Here is a 19553-nt window from a genome sequence, read left to right as displayed (position 1 = left end):
TAAATGCTTTAAGGACTGCTCCCAATACTACAGCCAAAGGTTAATGGCAGACCAGTCTCCTGTTGATTTTACTTTTCTAACCAGAATGGCTGAGATGGTTGTGAAAAATAATAATAAATAATAGTAATAATAATCATCATCATCATGTCTTATATAACTGAGGCCAAACAGTAGTGATAGCACAGATTGCATTTAATACAAGTTGCTAATACCAAACTGAATGATAAAGGAAAATACCTGGTGGTCAACACGTTCTTCTGTTCCAAAATGTTTGGGTTTTTTTTTTTTTTTCCAAGCCAATGCAATGGTTTTGAAAGTGTGGAATATGGAAGACAGGCAATTAAAAGTATGTGTGTGTAACTCACATTTTATTAATATGGATTTAAATTAAGTTGTCACTTGCTATGTACATCCATTGAAAAATGAGTTCATTGAAATGTTGTGATCCAAAGTGCAGATGGGCCGGGAGAGCTGACATTTAAAACCAGTCTCCAAAGCTGTTACTTGTGCCACTTGTACCAGTGCTTTACATCAGTGTGCCTTGCTGTCACTGCATGTGATGTGAACCATATGCTGGCCCAGGCAAAGGGGGTGTGTAGGTGACACTGAGGGTGAACAAGCAGTGATCCTTTTCCTATCTGTGGAGAGCACAGAAGGGACCTTCCTTAGCATTGGTTTACCTCTGGCTAAAGAGTTGATAGGCACACAACATTGCACAGGGGAGAAAGGAAATGTTATTTAACTAAATTTTCTGGAGGACTCGCAGTGTAAATTGGATGTTTGGGCTGGGTGTTCAGGCAATCCATTGGACATAATCCAGCAGCAGCCAGGCCCTGGTCTGTGCACTGCAGCTTTCACGGCTGTGTCGTAACCATCTGGGCAGGCACTGCTGTCTGGAAATCCGTCCCTGCTTAGAGGAACAAAAGAATTCTTGTACGTGCATATTCACTGTAGGAAGGCTTCAAGTAACTAGATGGACTTCTGATGTTATGTGGACAGCTGTGATACTAATTAGAAGCTGTCTAGTCTGGAAGCAAAACAGATCCCAAATATAGTTCAGATTGTAGTAAGTGTAAAAATGACTGGAGTTAAATGAGCAAAGTCTGTAATTTGTATGGTCGTCTTCTGATGACTAGCTCCTGTCTAATGACATTGGAGAATATGTAAATTGATCAGCAGGTGAAAATGCCCTTGACTCTGCAAATTATGTGTAGAATCACGTTCCTCATGCCAATTGAAAGCACTAACAGATTTAATTTCTCACCCACAGCTGAAGTGAGCTGTTCACATAGCAAAATTAGACTGTAACAGATACAGCCCATTATTTGCCCCTCAATAATTGTTTTCTCTTCTAAAATACAAACCAACATTGAAGAATGATGCTAAACCTAATTATAATAATTGTAATTTGAAAAATACAGGTACGCTGTCCAGTGTGGTTACAAATACACTTAGTAGCTGACGGGTAGTTTAAATATTTTCATGTGGAGTCTGGGGGCTTGCTGGGGAGGACATGATGTGAATTTAAAATGATTATCTAGATGTCATTGGACAAGTGAATAACGAGCTGACTGGCCTAGTAAATCATGTGAACCTGTCAAATGTGGGAACACGTTGGGGAGGAGATGATGTCAAGTAACAGTAACTTAGCAACCTGGCATTTAGCTGTCCAGAGAATGAGTAAGAGTAGCCACTTTTAAATAGCTGAGTAAATAAATGAATCCCTATACGTCTTAGGTGTGCTATAAAAATAGCCTAGCACCGTATGTTTTGTGTCAAGCTGCTTCTTTCTCCTGGATAAGGTGATTTATTATTTCTATTGAAATGAAAAAATGGATTGAAAAGTTAACCCACGTGTAAATGTGGATCTGTGGCCTTTGTCCCTGCTCTGGCGTGAAGCCTTTGAAAGCGTGCAAGGAACGGGTAATAGCTTGCTTTGAGAGTTGTTTTTTTCCTTCAGACTTTGTTTATGTACACAAAGATTTGGATGGATAAAACCAATTAATTTCTTAGCAATTTCTAAGCCATTGCATTTTCAAGCTTTTTATCAGCATTTTCTCAATGGAGGCAGAACCAGTTTCTGCTCTCACATCAATATAAATCAAGGGGTAATTCCACTGACCTCTGATCTCATATGAGTTCATTGAATTCTTCTTCCTCCCACACTGGTATAAATTGGCAGCAGCTCCACTTGTGTTGCTGCTGCTATTAAATAAAAAGGAGTTACTTCTGCATTACTTTAGGTATACATAAAAGCAGAGACCAGTTCTTTGCTCTGACGACTGTCTAGATGTGGTCTCGCTCCAGCAAATGGAAATGGTGAGTATTTCTTTGAGAACAGCTCCTTCCTGGTTTGATAGGTGATCAGCTCAATTCTGGTCTCAGTATCACCACAAACATTATCACCATAAGCATTCAGCAACAATTCCAGGAAGGTCAAAGGAGGCCTTTTCCCAGCATTTTGTGCACTGTCCAGTATACACACAGGAAGGATGAGATCAATAGCTGGAGTCATTTGAGGACAGCCTGGTATAAGCTGGGAGTGCAGAAGGCTCCTTGGGAGCTGGAGAAGGCAGTCTCAGGTCTTCCCAGCCTAGAGCACACCCTCGGCCCCCGTGTGCTGCACCTGACCGTGGCAGAACAGGATTATCCAAATTTTTGGCCATTCCCCTTTACAGTGACAACATTATGGTGGCACCCATGAGAAAAGCGCCTCAGGAGCACTATGCCAAAGCTGTCTGCATTAACTTGAGGGTCCAGCACATCTGAAGCTCAGAGCTAACTTTGGGCAGAGTGGGAAGCTGGCGCGAGTCGAAGCCGAGTGCTTGGTTGAGGCAGGTGTTTTGTGGGCCCCCGGGGGCTTGCACGGCTGGCACGGCACAGGTTACACGTGAGGGGAGTGATGCTCTTATGATGTAGATCTGTGGTATAAATCTGCTTTGTGCTGCCAGCTGAGGGGCAAGGCAGACTGCATGCTGCCGGGGAGGTGACGGGGAGGAAAGGTTGACTGCCTGATCTGACAAATGCGCGTGGGTGTGCAGAGTTTCCTGTATTCCAAAGCTGGTGTGCTGCACCTGCCTGTTACAGGGATAAATGCCTCTTCAAGATGTAATGCAGCAAAAGATTAGACCTTTGTCAGGACAGACAAGCAAGGTCTGATTCCAGCTTGCAGGTACATTTATCAAATAAAGGTTTTATTTTCATAGCAGTATTAAATAAATTATTTAGCAAAGAACTTTGAAATGTAAAATCTGATCATTATGTGGGTCTATTGCAGTCTGTCTACACTGTAACAATAAAAAAGATTACAAAAGGTATTCAGGAAAAGCAAGAGAGATTGCTGTGCACCTATTTCAAACTCACTGTTCAATTCTGTTTTCTTATCTCCTTTACCATAACATTTTAACACATATTTTTGTACTGCCAAATTGAAATATTGCTGATTTCAGTAGTATTACATAGTTCTGCCATCATTGCCAGATTTACCATTACTGCTAAAATTACTGTAAAGTGAGCTGACATCACAAGAGTTCGGACATGTACTGCTGCTCCTGAAGAGAAACAAAGTACTCCCATGATAAATGATAAGTGAATGACTGCCAGTGAAGAAGTGAAGTTTGTGTTCCTAGTTCTTTAGCATCTCTTTTGCACCAAAACAACCACTTGTAGTTTCTCTCCCTCATAGACAGTCAGCTCAGAAACAATCCAGTATGTATTGCTATGTTACATGCTCAGCATCCTCACTCTGATTAAGTACTCTGTTATGATAAAAATAATTACTTTTTATGAGACTATACGAAGTAATTGTTTTAAAGCCAGTTCAAACAAGGAAGTAATTGAAGCAAAGCCATTGTCTTAGAGGAAAAGATAGTAAGTTTTGCAACCCATGTGGAAGATCAGATGCACTCTCTGCAGCACTTGAAAGCATTGGTTATTTTAGATACTACTTTTCCAAATACTACTAAGGTTGCAGTTCCAGGAATAAGTGAAAGAGACAAAAAATGTGGGAAAACAATTTGGTGGAGTCTTGCAGTTGAGTGGAGAATGTCATAAAACTAAGATTCCTACTCCTGATTTGGAGACCCATGGGACCTGAATTCCCATCCCTTTTCATCCTTGTAAATAAAGAGTAACTCCCTTATCTTGGAGTGAAAGTGCGAAAGAAAACAGACCCAAGGAATCTGGCATGTAAGATCAACTCTGACCTTTTGTATGCTCCATGAACAGAAAAAGGCCCCAAGTGCTAAACTGGATGGAAAAATTTAAACACTCTTACAGTGTTATAGTGTTTGGCTCTAGCTGTACCATCTATCCTCCCCTAAGGTCCTTGTGGGCTGCATGAGTTTATGTTGTATAAAAATGTGATTAAGACCTTCAGAGCCTGTTGTGTGTCTGTCCTAGAGTGCTGCTGCTGATTCCAAAATGACTGAAAAAAGTCTGAAGTGTAGCCAAGCAGAAGAGTCATCTGAAGCTCCCATACTCCACTTACACTGCTTACTGACAGAGCATTAAGCAAAAAAATCTAGTCCTATTTTGAGATATAGGTAGTAAAATATTTCTCTGGTTTCAGATTAATCATTTCTGTTATTTCATCTTGTCCTGTCAAAGTGAAACATGGTTAAATATGGCCACTGTGTGTTTAAACTGCTAGCAATGTTACCTTTCATTTAAATAGATTAATAATGTGTACTCTACATAACAAATTGCTTTAGGCACAGAATGAAGACAGTGGAAAACATATTAAAATTGAGTGAGGCTTTTTGAAATGAATGCATGCTTTAGAAACAATTCTGGTTTGAAATGTCTGTAACATCTTCTGTGGCTCTTTCTCTCACAAATGGGAAGAGCTCCATTTTTGCAGCCCTGGGGGAAAGTGTTGCAGGGTTTAAATCCTGGTAGAAAGCTTCCCCATAAGTCAGCACTGAGGAGACCCATGGGGTCGATGAAGGATAAGTTAGCCTAATCACAATTAGTCAAGAGAAACAGACTAGGAAAAGGCTGGGACACTTGCAGTGTCCAAGAGCAGACTGGACTGGGAGACGCAACTAAACAAACCTTCAGAAAGAGATTCAAGAGCTTACTTTTTTGACATTTTCCTCTGAAGTTAATGGCCATGACAGTCAAAAAATAGTTGATGGTTAAAAGAAACATATGTAAGGGAAGGACTAGAGAAATTAAAGTGATGGACCAAAAAGACACCAGGTACTTGAGGCATGCTCAGTTTCCCCCTTTATGCTTTATCGACACCCACACGTTGCAACTTTTAATGCGTTACTGCTTTGTGGTCCTCGAAGTAAAGAGAACAGGTCAAAGTTTACACCTGGAGCAAACCTGAAGTTTCAACTTTGAATCTCATTGTTGGGCTCTGAGGATATGGGTGAAAGTGTTCTGTTACAGCAGATACCAGGAATGCTTGTTGCCATTTTCTTTAGTGCACTGCAGTCTAAGTTTAACTGAAGCCACTCCTAATTTCTTCTTAAGGCAAGAATACAGACACCAACTGTATGGACCAAAACTTACTTTATTTCCTCCTGAGAGACCCCTTGGACAAGCAGGTGGGCTTTTCCTTGGGAGGAATCATGTGGTGACACACAGTCAGACTGGCCAGCCCCCATGAGGTTTCTGGAAGCAGCCTGACATGGGCAGGCAGCCGTGTGGCCGTCATCTGCTTTAAGTTCAAGTTCTTCCAATTCTGCAGTGAGAACAGTTCTGGAAGCTGCCTTTTGGGGAGGAGAATTCATGTCTTTGCTGCATGCCCTTGGTCTGTCATGCACCATAGTCAGTAGAGCTTTTTCTGAAGGTGTTTCCTTCTTGCCTGTGGAGATGGTTCCAGCTGTCAGAATGTTCTGAATACACCACTTCAAACCTGCAAGTGAAAGACTGGTGTGGTTCATCTTCTCATGTCTTTGAACACCCTCTCAATAAATGCTTGAATGCTTAGACTCAGATAAAACATCGTACCTTTAATCTTCCTGAATAACCTTGAGATGCCCCTTTGCTCCACTATGTCTCCTTCTGTGCAGCGGTGAAATAGAACCTCATCCATGCTGCCGTTGTTAGAAGTTAAATTAGTTGTTAGCAAAATGCATTGATGTCTTCAGCTGGAATTACTGGTGTGATAATTGGGCAAAAGCAAGGCTCAATCAGATATTTAAAATTATGCTACATACTGTGGCTTATCTGAATTTCTAACATTTCTTTAGAAAGTGTGTCATTGAATTTAATGTTCTGAGAAACCTTATGAACTTCTAATCTATTTTAGCTGTACATTTCAAATTATGCTTATAATTATGTTTTTATTGAATACGTAAGTTCCTTTCAATTTCTTATTACACTACATGGGTTTTAATGTACGTTTGAGAAGAATGCACACTGTGGATAGGTGGCACTTCTGAGTGTTTTCAACTTGTCACAGTAAAAGTGTCACATTTGTTTAATTAACCAGTAGATCCTGCCACATTGATTTGTCAGTGGTGTAACAATTTCTTTGGATAGATGGAAAATCTGACCAGAATGGTTTTTGTATTTTCTTTTTTCTTTTTCTCTTTTTGTTCTCAAGGAATTTCTCACATTTCTTTTTGATTTAAAAGCAGTCATACAGGCACAAGTCTTGCAGAAGTCAGATGAAGAAAATGTCAGGTTCTAGCATTAGAAATGAAGATTATTTTATTTGTTCAAGGCATTGAGGTGTTTGTTGACCATTGTTCAGAGGCAAGAGGGAAAAACTGTCTCCAAACACGAATCTTAAGGTCTGACCCAAGTGCCCAGAATTGTTTTTTCAACATTCTGCATACCCTGTGTATTCTACCTGCTGCAAGTGTTACTGTATGGCCTTCCAGAGCTCCTGGGGCCAGGGCTCTGGTGTGGCTGTCATTAGAAACCCTGTTATCAACACTTTACAGCTCTTGTTTAAGTGTTTCCTATATTCCAAAATTTCTGTGCAATGTGTAAGCAAATATTGTTTGGGGGAGGTGGAAAAACCTATTAGTACTTTTCAGGGTGAAACAGGAGCAACATGAACCCACAAGGGCGTAGGAGACTGGCATGGGTGGTTAAAGGGAAAAAAAATGGGCAGAGTAGTATTCATTGTGTTTACTGTGGGTTGATTGAGGGGTTTAAAGTGTGGACCAAATTTCATCTGTAGGGCCAAGCTGGAAAATGGCAGGTACTGATCTTTTGTGAGGAATGCTTTGAGATCTTCTGATGGCATTTATTGCGCAAGCGCTCAGTGTTAAAAGCCCCTTTGGGCTTTGTAGTCCATTAATTTCTTTGCCATGAGTATATCCTACTGAAGAATATGTTGTGTACACCAAGGTACAGTAACCTTTAAAAATACTACTCTGAGCCTTAGGATAAAAACACTTCATGTTTGATTTGTAGGAGAACATTCCCAGTAGTGGCTTGTTGTTTTTTGTTTTTTTTTGTAAATAAAGCCAATTAATCCCTTCCCACTTATTCCAGTATTTTATCATTTCTAACCTCTTGAGTCCCTAATCTTTTCAACAAGAGGTCTGAACTGCCAGTTTATCTGAAAAAGTAGTGTTGTACCAATCAAATGAAAACTGATGCTCAGAATTTTTTTGAAGAGCAGCCCCTTGTCATTCCTGAATTTAGACAAAAACAAAGAACATAGCTTCAACAGTGAGGCATTCACTGGAGGCTTCTTTCCATGAAAATAGTTGTCACTCCTTTTTTTCCTTGGCAATTGAGTCATTGTTGCTTTTAAAAGAGGTTGTCATGATCTCCTCATTACCATTTTTCTTAATATGATAAGTGTAAACTACAAGAAAGCTATCATGTTTGAAAGGATACAGGAACCCTAAGGAATGTTGCACTAACTGCTTGTGTTCTTTGAAAAGGCTTAGACTGGGGATTTGACTAAATGTATCATTCTGTCTACTTTGCAGCAGCATTGTCATTTTCTAGCGTCTTTCACTTACAACACAAGTTACCCTTCAAAAAGAATACCATGTTACTGCATGCAGCCTTTGTACGTCTCCAGCAAAGTGAGATCAACAACTCCTTTTGGTAGTTGCTTGAACATAACAATACATCGCACTTCGTACTTAAAAAAAACCCCAAAACCATCCTTTGACAGGTTTACTCCAGTTCATCTTTGCTTGGTAACTGGTAATTGTCAGTGTTTGACACCAGCTGGAGCTGTGACTTGCTCAAACTGCTTGGAGCTAACTAGGCAGCCATGGGTCTGCTGGGTGGTCTTTTCTTGGGCTTGCTCCAAGTTTGTTCCAAATTGCTCACAAGATCCCTGATAAACTATTACTAATGAACAGTTTGCTATTCCTTTTCAGCCATCTCAAAGGAAAAAAGACAACACATGTCATCGTCTAGTAATGTAGAGATACGATTTTTAAATGCTGGATCACTGAATTTACAGCATTTCAGTGCTGTGGCTTTTGTGTCCTATTCATTGATTTTCCTGTGGGAAAAAAAGTAGTGTAGTGCTTTGAGACAGGAAGGTTATGGACTTTGCCCTTTTTCAGCCCTGTTTTTAGGAGTTAGTTTGTTTCAATGTAGTTTGCTGTCAGAAGTTTTTAAAAAATGCAGACACAGGAGGCTCTATCAATCTGGTGCACAGTCAGAACACGCTGATTTCAGACTCTAGGACCGCTCTGTGTGGGACCAGGCATCCTCAGCTGTCGTATGTCTTAGTGGCAGTTCTGAGTATTTAATGTTTCCAGCCTCCAACTAGCTTTGTAAGAAAGAACATGCTGGGAAATGAGGAATCAAATGTATGCAACAGTAGGAATCTGTCTACCAGAAATACTCTGAAGCCTCCATACCTTAAAGGAGATCAAAAAAGACCTCAGCATGTTTTGGCTTCGGTTTTCTTTACTGTTTAAGCTGGCTTATTTGGGTAAGGCTGACATGCCAAAAAAGTATATGTTGTATCAAAACATCTTCTATAACATACATCCATTTTTTTTTCTACACCTGTTAGCTTAGCAGGAGTGGATCAAAGGGGAGTGTTGGCATGATTTACAGGACACACAGATGCAGGAACAGACCTGCTTCAAGGCACAAGTGAGGAAAAGGAAATTCAGACTGAAATGTTTGTTCTTTTCTTAAGGCTAAAATTACTATAATAAATGCCAGGTTGCATGAGAGGGTTTCAGGTGGCTGCTTAGGTCTTACTGTAAGAGAATAGAATTAGAGGGTTGAGCATGAGAGGCAGCAAGGACTCCACCTCTCTCTCATAGATGAGGACCCATAGTGTATTGTTTGGAAAACATGCTAAGCTTTCTAACTTTACAAAAGAAACCAAGGTGACAAAATTAGAGGAACCAATGATCAGGCTTAAGTTTGGAGTTTCTTTGTACATCTAGGGCTTGCTGAATACTGATCAAGCTGTCTGTGTTGTCCATACATTTTGGACACATCCATTGGATCTTTCAGCGCACAATCTCTGTTCCAAATTTCCAGCCGATATTCAGAAGTTCCATCACTTCCTAGGCATTGCATAAGACAAAAAATGAGATGGTTTGTGCCCTGCAGAGTATTCATAGTCTCTGAAGTAGGCACTGGGAAGGTAACCATGCTTCTTAGGGGAAAGTGAGTTCTTCATACATGAAGGGAGAAGCAAGTTCTCAACTGAGACACATGGCAGGGAGGGCATCACATAGACGAGGAAAAGGAACGGTGAAAAAAGACAGCTTTTTAAGGGCAGGTTTCAGCTTTCCTAGGACTTCACTGTGCCTTTGCTTCAGCCTCAGACCGCTGGTTTAGCAGCATTACAGTGGAGGTGTTGATGAGACTGTGTAAGAACAACATTAAAAACAAATGCTACCCTGGCACACCCACGCAGGAAAACCCTGCTGCAGTACTTCTTGTGTGGTAAGCAGAATAAGAGATCTGGCAGAGTCTTGGTTTGGAAAGCAAAGAAACAGCTTTTGTAAAGGATTTCAATGTGTATTGTACAGCAGCGTGTGGTAGCTTCATTTCTTTGTATTTGATGAGTAACAACTCGGAGTCCAATCTTAATGAAAGCAAATCATGGCTTAAACAAAAGAATTAGGCTTTAAACTCAAGTTGCCTAACCTGGTTTCTTAATTTCCCCTATATGCTATTTCAGATAATTAATGTTCCTTTTTTAAGGCCAAAGCCGGTGTTTGCTGGCACAAGTTAATGCTTTCAAATTCCTGATGATTTTTGGACTCAGTTTCATCATATTGTCTGGATGTAAGTTATAAGCTGGTTACATGGGTGTAAAAATTATTGCACAATATAAAACTTAGTTTCTGTGCTAAGCTTACAGAACAAGAGGTTTAGTAGTTTAGCAATCTAATTTTGCCTGATATTGAATTTGGAGATTTTGTTTTTTCACTGTGTTGCCATAAGTTGCTCCAGAAATTTAATGCATTTTATAATAAATTCTATTGATAAGGTCTTGTCCTGTGAGTATATAATTCCCTGTTGTATGAAAAAACCCATGAATTGATTACATCTGGCAATGTAAAGGAGATGATGTAATGTATTGTATAAATGTGCACAGTGGAGTGCCTCAGGGTAGGAGTAGTCTTGTTTTGTAACTGTAAATTATAGTTCTACTCTCCTCTTGGTGTGAACCCTAAGTTTCAGAGAAGAAAACAGGCAATTCAAGACATGCTTTCTTGCTTGTGAAGCTCAGGATGGATGGAACAAATTACCAGATTCCCTTAAACAAGTGCCAGCAGTGAATAGTTTCAAAACACAGTTGCTTATTTGCTTGGAGAATGGTTTTTTTGCCAATGTTTTTTAAATTGCAGAGATGAAATTATATGTTGGTACTAGTAACTTTTGAAAGAATTAGCTTTTTATGACTTATTGTGCCTTTGTTTATACTATACTGTTGTAGAGCCAGGATGTTATGTTGTATTTAACAGTTCAATGCATACTTCCTACCTCGTGGGGCCCTCGTGAAAATGAGATGTGCCATCCCTGGGAATGGTTACCAACAAGTATTATTTTGAATAAATAAAATCAATGGGATATGGCTGTGCATCTCAGTGGGGATGAGAAGCTGCCAAGAACAGGAGGAATTGCATTGGCCATACTATCCACAGCAGGGCTCTGGTTCTGTGTACTGGGCAGCAAAGCCATTAGGTTACTCACTAGTAGTGACAGCTGAAGGATGCCTCACTTCTGGAACTGGCTTTGGTACATGTGACTGCAAGTACCTGAGTATTTATGGGCATATCATTGCCTTCTAAAACTCTAGAACTGGTGTTAGCTGGTGTGAACTGAATGTCCAGTTCTGGATGCCATATTAAACAGAAAAGGTCTCAGCACAGCTGAGAATTCCTAAGTATGGAGGATCAGGATTTTACCCTCACGATTGCGGTGGTGTTCCTGAAGTGCTCTGTGAAAGACACAGCACCAAACACTGTCTGTAGCATCCCAGAGGAGCAGGACCTCGAGTCTGGCCCATTCTGACAGTTCATGTCCCTGACCCCTCAGTAGGTCTGTGCAGAGGAAGAGTTATATGGAAATAGAAATACCTTCCGTGGCCCAGCATCTCATATGTGCCTGGCAAAACTTTGATCATCCTCTCTTTGCACACAACCATTATGGCCTGTCCTTAACAAACCCCACATTCCTGCAGCTTACAGGATTCCTCCTGCCTGTCCTGGCTGGGAAGCAGAGTTACCACTCCAGTCAGTGTTGTTATTCCTGGTCAGTACATGCCTGTCTTTGGACCATTTGGAAGCTTGTGACTTGTCACAAAGACAGCTCTGGCTCCTGCTCATCTCCTGGACTTTGACTGGAAGCTCAGACAATGTAAGACAAAGACATGACGGGTCAGGAAGGTTGTCTTACATGCAGGGTGTATCTACCTTTGACTTCATGGAGTTCCAAGGCCCCATTTGCCACACAATTCTCTCATCACATAAAACTTGTCAAAAAAGCTGTCCTGTGTGCTTGCTGTAAGGTCCTGCTTTGTTTTTTACATTGTGTGATTTTTTTTGCTGATTATATTCTGTGAACTCCCCATGTCCTACATGCACTTTACTCATACAGGGAGCCTAAGCCTGGCAGGAATAGGGATACAGCTGCTGCAGATCCCTGGTTCTGTGCAGTTCACCATAATGGTGTTTCTGTAGTGGGTCCATAGAGGATTGTGCTGCATGCTCCTAAAAATGCCAAGAGAATGAGAGAAGTGCTGAAGGGAACAAAACCTGCTTGTTACTGAACTGAAGGATTGTCCTAGTCAGTGTAAGACATCCAGGTCAGTTTTTCACCATATAATCTTCTTGAGGTGGACCCTGAAGAAAATGATCTTGATCCACTTTGGAGAAAAGTACTCAACCTGTTTCACAGAGGATCCTCGGGAGTGAACTGTGGTATGCACAGCGGGGGCCATTTGGGGCCAGAGCCAGCAGGGAGCTGAATCCTTTGACAGGGTACACACATTGTTAGATGGGCTATGGTTTCCTTTGGGATTGTGGCAGACTTGTGAAATTGAATCCAGTAGTGGGTTCATGTGGTGTGGCTTCATTACTCTCCCCCTAAAACAGCCTCTTGAGCTGAGATAGCTTCTCACTGTAATGGAGCATTGTTTTTCTTCCCATACACAAGCTTGGTTAGAGCACTAAGTGCATCAATCATGATTTTACTTTTTTTTTATTGTCTTGTAAATGCTCTAAGCAAAGAATATGAGTGTTATTACTTATAAAAGCTACAGGATGAGGAAAATATGTTGAAAAGTTTGAGGTACACAGGAGTCATAGAGTACTGAGAAACTCAACAGAAAAAGAAAATACCCATATTTCTTTGTGGATTTCCAAATGTTAACAAAGTAGGAAAGGAAAACATATGCTGTAAAATTTATAGTCAACCACAATTGGCTTCTAAAGCAATTTCTCTATTCATTTTCATGGAATATAATTTTTGTCTGTCCCCTTCTTGTTAAAATGTAAAGAAATATTAATTTACCATGGGATGATATGGAATGCATCCCATTTCCCAGCTGGCAAAGGGAACTTAGTAGTCATCATTGATAAAGCCCACAGGTGAACACTGTGCTTTAGGCTGTGGTCAGAAAAATGGTTGCTTTTTGTAGCATAAACTTTAGCTTTTCAATAATAAACTCATTTATGCACTGTATTTCCAATTGTCTTTCAAGCAGTTTTTGGGACAGTAACAAGATAAATTCAAGTATGACAAAGACATCATTGTAGATGCCACCACATTGTGCTGGGCATTAGCCACTCATAATAAATTTGCTAAAACAGTTGCATGAATAAAAGGTTTTCAGTTTTAATATTTATATCAGGAAGAATAGCTTGCTTTGGAGGCCATCACCGAAGTCTTTTGGATTTTTTTTACAGGGAAAAAGGTGTGGTATCCCTTTGATGATGAGATTTTTTTTAAATGCTGAGACATCATAATCAAATGTGTATTAATGAATTTGTCTCTCATGTCCATGTCAATACCAACAATGTATCACAATCCCTTCCCTAAGGAAGCCTTTGACCCAGTATAAAGCAGGCCAGATTACTGGTCAAGATATTCCCAACTGCTTGTGCAAATTTTGCATTCCTTCATAAGGAGTATGAATAAAAACAACCTGTAGGTTTATTGTCTTTGGGTTCCTTTAGGCTTTAGTGTCATTTGCTTGTCATTTTCATGTATAAATATATATCTATATATTCATTCTTTTTGTAGCCTTTACCCCAAAGATGAAACAGGCTGAGATGGTTTTTAATTCAGTATGCATCACACACAGAAAATGTGGCTGCCCTTCATGCATTACTGGCTGCCTAGCAGAGAGAGTTTGATCAGGTTTGCATAAATGCAGAAACCAGAAAGATGCTGTGAAACAAGACAGGCTTTTTACTAAGGTTGCATTGATAAATAGTTAATAAAACATTAATAAATCATTAATAGAGTCTTTAATAAATGGTAAATCACTTGGCTATCTTTATTCCATCAAGGCTGTAGGTTGCTTAGCACCAGCTGTAGCATCAAGTTTGTAATAACCTCAGAACATGTATTCATCACATACTTTTTCTGAATGCAGCTTTAACATACTGTCTCTCCAAAAGTTGGAGGAAGTTTAAAGCAGCAGATTTAGATAAGATTTAAAAGGACCGAGAGAGGAATTTGACAAAATATCACAGATAAGGTCTCTTAAGCAGCAGTGGCCTCAGATAGGATTTATTGCTGGTGATATGTGTGGAGCTGGTCCTCCTCCTGCTCCGCTGGCTGCCCTCTAGTGTCGGTCCTGAGACTGCCTTTGTGGCCCCAGAAGAAAAAAATGTTTCTTTTCCTCTTCTGCCTTTTTGTGGATGTATCCACAAGAGAAGCAGTAAGGGGAGGGCTTGGCCAAACCAGTTGCACACTGTCAAAACTACAGAACAAGAAAAAGGGCTGGGAAAGGTCTTAGAAATCTCATCATCTGCTACACATTCCCATCCCAATGTAGGAATCAACTCTGCCTAAGCCATGCCTGACTGATGTGTGCTTATCTGTTCTTAGGCATGTTCCTCCACAAATGGGGTCCATGTAGCCCTCTGAGCAAGCTGTTTCAGTCCTGCAGGATCCTTACCATTAAAGAGCTTTTTCTTATGTCTAGCTGGAATTTTTCTGGCTGCAGTTGAAGTTCATATCCTCCATAAAACTGGAGAACAGATTATTCTCTCCTTTAGGAACAGCTCTTTCTGTAATTGAAGGCTGTTCTTATGTCTCCTCTCAGTTCTCCCAAGGGAAGTAGCATGAGCCCTGTATCTTGAGAGACTTCAAATTAGATCAGGCTAAGCAGTTTAGAGCACACTAGGAAGGGAAGCTGCCTCTGTAGGAACGCAGAGTACACAATCCTGCTCCTTTTTTTCATAATGACCTCTTAGAGCCTGGCTAAGTGCTTTTATCTATACTTAAAAACACGGCACACTTTCTTTTGAACAAGAAGGAAATGATGGAAAAATGAAATACAGAGACAGGAAATAAATCTTGAAGATGGCTATTAATTTTAGGGACTGATTTTGTAAAGCTATTTACCATCTGTCCCATATCTTCTGTTCTCAGTTCTCTCGCTCTGACCTTTTCCTTAGAAACTTGCAAGTTTAAATCCTTCCCCAGTCCTCTCCTTCCATTTAAATCATTACTTGGCCTTGTACCTCTGCACCCCTTAGAAGGTTTGCTTGGGGTATTTGTGTTTTGGGTGATTCATTAGATCGCATCTGCATGTGTCCTTCTTAGTTACTTACCTGAGGGCTTTTATAGCCAAAAAAAACCAGACTTAGCTGAAGAGACGAGCATGTCTAACTCTAATAAATAAAACACATGGAGTCAATTAAAACAATGTTTAAATAATTTTCAGAAAGGAGAGTGCTTGATGTTACTACATCAGAGGATCACAGTGACTTCTAAGCCAAGAAATGGTGCAGGTTTACTTTCTCATTTAATATCCAGGTCTATAAAAAAAATGCATGCTTCTATAGCAGTCATCTACCCACTCCAACAGTTAACATGATTTTGGAATTCTTTTAAGTCCAAACCATGTGAAAATAAATCCTAACTCAATTTTGTGGGATTACTTTGTTGCCATTAAATTCCTCTTTAAAGTGTTTCATATGCTCTCTTTTATTATTTTACTTCCAGGAATTTCTGAATACTTCCAAATTTGGATTGATTAGTGTTTTAACGTTTCCTGGAAAAAAATATTAATTCAATTCCCTGTCTATTTTACCAGGTATTTATGAACTAAGATGGTTATAGACACATCTTAATGGATGCATACACAACACACACACACTGTCTATGTGGTTCTTTATAGTCTTAACATATTAGAAGGTAGATATATCAGATTTCAGAAGCTAAACAAAATAGAGCTTAGCAAGTACTTAAAGATGAGGGACCTCCAAAAGAAATTGGGGCATAAGAAAGAATGGTGAAGTCATGTGGATGATTAAACAAATGACATCTTTTCTTCTGATGCTCCAGAGTAACCTATCTGTGCTTAAGAAACAGAGTGGCAACGAGCTAAGCAGTCACATCCCTGCAGGGTGTGGGGTTGGGATTTTGACCCTTCACTGGCAGCAGTGCAGTGCCATTTTTGCATGTCCTTCCGTAGCTCAGCTCTGTGTGAGTGGAACATGCAGCCTTGTGGTGCTCGGCGTGGGGTTGCTGCCCGGACATTTTGAAGTGATGTTTTTCAGATGAGTAAACTCAAAACTTTCTCTACCACCGTTCAAGGTTCTTTGGTCAACAGTGCTCTGGCACCTGTCTTTAGGTAGATGTAGGTATGTTTCTTTAGGTAACTATAAACTTTCTCACTCCTTCCACATGCAGTGTTTGTCTATACACTGAGCTTTAGATGTTTGTGCTGTTATGTGTGTGTGATCCTATCTGGGATTTTCTGTCCAATAATTTTCATTGCAGTGAGAATTGAAGTGAAATGCTTCAATGTAGCTATCTTGGACCTTTGTAAGAGATTTTGGTGCTCACAAGGTCACTCTGTAAACACAGAGATTGGATAGTCCTAACCTCAGTGGAGTCAGGATTTCTTACCTTGTAATTGAATTTCCTCAAATAATAGCAGCCTCTTTTTCCCATTGTTTTATGTTCATGTGTCCCCTAACAGGGAGATGACTAGGTTTGCTTACACTTCAGCCTGCCAAGTAGGTAGGCAGTGGATTATACATGTGTTTTGACAGTCAATATTCTGAAATGTTTGCCAGCATCACCTCCCCATGAATCCCAGGCCCTCTGTACAGCATTTTCTGTGTGGGCAGGAAGAGACTGAGGTCAAGCCTATAATTTCAGTTCTAGAATATTCTTCATTTCTGCCTTCAGTCAGACTGCCTAGCCCTCTTTCAATTATGTGATACAGTCTCTGTTTCATCATTTCGCTATGAAGAGATTTGCCACAAAGCAACCTCTTTGGCATAGGCTTTGGCAGAGGCATGCAGGATTTGGATTATATTATCCCACAGAAAAGTTCTCGGGATGCTGAAATCTTTTTCCGCCTTCCCTGTGTGGAGGTCGGTCAGTCAATGCCATTTAATAGTGCTCTTCTTGTCATGGCACTGAGCTGCCACTGCCTCACACACCAGGAGGGATGAGCCATTCCACAGTTGCTCCTTTCCTCCTCATGGCCACTGTTTGGGCTTTGTGCAGTGAAAAGAGTCCCTGTGCTCTACAGCGATACCCAGAAGTTCTTCCAGGAGTGCAGAAGCCCTCCCCTGCTCCTGGCCCATCTGCCCAAGGAAGTTTGTATGTCTGCCTGTCCCACTGACTGAGGAAGGACCATAGTGCACAGCTTTCCTTTCTCTCTCCTAACCTCCTGTATGACATGTAATTTGGGAGAGACAACTGGAGATCTGAAACTTGCTGGCTCTGTCTTCAGTGAACTACACGTTACTATCAGCTGTCGCCACCCAGGGCATGTCTTTAGCCAAAATGGACCCACCACAGTGCCCTTTTGACAACACCTATATTTTCTTTAATTAAGTGTATTATGTTATGTTTTTATTTGTGGAGCATTTGCAGTGGCTGTCATCTAGCCTACAGAAACTGGCCTGTTTATAAGCTTTGTTGTGACTAACCCTGGGTTTGACCAGTGTGTAATAGCAGCTGGGAAGTTTAGTTTACTGCAGTCAGGCCATTGCACAGATTTCTGAGATCGGATGCTCTTCTGCTCTTTGGCTCCCTTCTCTCAAGAAAGAATTCTTTCTGAGCTTTTTAGGCAAAGAAAGACAAGCAAGACAAAGATACAACAGAATGCCAGAGACAACTATTACTGCCTCCCTGCATATTTATTAAATTAAAAACAAAGATAAGAGAGAAAGAAGCAGTGTCTCCCATAAAACACGCTCATTAGAAGGGCATTTACAAGCTCTGCCTTAGCCAACATTTGTGCAGTTCCTGGGTTTTAGTGATTTTCCCCTTGCTCCAAGCACAAGCCCCAGTCTGCTCCTGTCAGGTTTGCTGGGGCAGCAGTTCCCTGCAGTGGGAAGGAGCAGATGTGTGCTGCTCTTCTGCTGCTGTTTGATAGCCATGGGCACCCAGGTTGTTTCTTTGAAGATAATTGGGACATGAGTGTACAAATGATGGATAAACACACTGATACAGAAAATGGATGCCTTGCTTAGATGGTCTGGTAGGCAGGATTCACTGGAGACTTGGATTTCCTGGTTAAGTATGGACTTTCTGAGTAGCTCTGTGCGAGTCACCTGATTTCTCAGTCCCTCATTTTAAAGTGGAATCAGTAGTGCTCTGAGGCTGTGACATTGCTTACCTCAGTAAGAGCCTGTGGCCAGTGCCACGAGAAGATGCTGTGATGCGCAGGACGCTGTCCCTGCTCTCTCCTACTCCAGGCATTCATGCTGCAAGCCCATTCCAGATTTTTCTAGACCTGCCTCTTGTTTATTTTCCCACTCTGCAGTCTTGAATAGGGCTGCATCCTGCCACCATGCACTCCCCTACAGGGTTGCACCCAGTGCTGTACCGGAGGGCCTCCTTGCTGCCTGGGCTTTGCAGGTAAAATCCTGCTTCTATTCATACAGCTTGGCAGGCTGACCATGGAGGTGGCCTCAGTTGATGAAGACATGGATGGTCACAGTTTTAAAGAGTAAAACCTGTCCTCTCTCTCATTCTGAGGAAGTGCTGCCTGTGGGGTTGTTAAGGTGCTCATCTGCAACCTAAGGGTGTGGGGTGGTGGGGTTGCTTCCTTGGGCAATTGCATCTCCAGGCTCAATGGAACAGATGTGACCATTTTTAGCTCTCTTTCTTCTTTATGTACATGAATTTGTTTTCTAAACTTTTTCTTTCTTCTCTAGGAGATGACCCATTCCTGGCCTCCTCCTCTTACTGCTATTCACACTCCTGGCAAGGCTGAGCAGACCAAGTTTTCTATCCCAAGCAAGGTACAAGTAGGCTATTACCAGTGACCTGATTAGCATTCTGTTCTGTTGAGTGCTCTTTGCTGGAGAGTTTATTTTTGCAATTGGTCCCACTTAAAAAAAAATTCTGATACTATTTTGAGTTGGAAATTCCCAATCAGACTGTTGCTACTAGTAGAACTACTTATTTAAAGCTGCTGAAGACCCAGTGGAAGCCAAGTGAACTTCTATCTCTGTTGTTATAGGAGTCTTTCTACGTCAAGTAAACTATATTTTGTTTGGTTTTCTTCCATTATTATTTGTGCAATGAAAAGGTTTGAAATGGACTTTTTTTCCCCACTTACTGATTGATTGCATGGTGAGGTTTTGGCTGCATAGTCAAATTATGGTGGCTAAAAAGGTCCCTGCATGTGAAGAGCATGATGGCATCTGTCTGTGTCACACCCCACAGAGTCAGGCCATGTGATCCTCAGTACTGGCCTTGTTAAAGGCACACACTCAGCACTAGCCCAGAGAGGGCCTGTAGTTCATGTAACACACACTGAATTGTTAAATTGTATGACTTGAAAATGCCTTTAGCCCAAATTCCTTTATTGCCTTCTTGCTATGATTCTGGTAGCACTGCTAGAGATCAAGCCCATACCGGGGACAGGTTCTGCCAGAGGTATCTCATGCTGGGACCTGAACAACACTGAGCTGATGATGTTTGGGGAC

At 41.0% G+C, this 19553-nt stretch overlaps 1 protein-coding gene across 8 annotated transcripts in view; it reads left to right on the top strand.

The window, feature by feature from the left end:
• AFF2 (AF4/FMR2 family member 2) overlaps positions 1-19553 on the top strand; it is a 336455-nt gene that overhangs the window by 182195 nt on the left and 134707 nt on the right. For all 8 annotated transcript variants that reach the window (XM_032124430.1, XM_032124431.1, XM_032124429.1 and 5 more), the window contains exon 5: positions 18777-18863. In XM_032124430.1, the coding sequence (XP_031980321.1) occupies positions 18777-18863 (87 nt within the window). The remainder of the gene's footprint in view (positions 1-18776; positions 18864-19553) is intronic.

This window comes from Corvus moneduloides, chromosome 14 (assembly GCF_009650955.1).
Source record: "Corvus moneduloides isolate bCorMon1 chromosome 14, bCorMon1.pri, whole genome shotgun sequence".
Classification (NCBI taxonomy): Eukaryota; Metazoa; Chordata; class Aves; order Passeriformes; family Corvidae; genus Corvus; species Corvus moneduloides.
The sequence above is the reverse complement of the archived record's forward strand: the minus strand, read 5'-3'. Positions and strand labels throughout refer to the sequence as shown.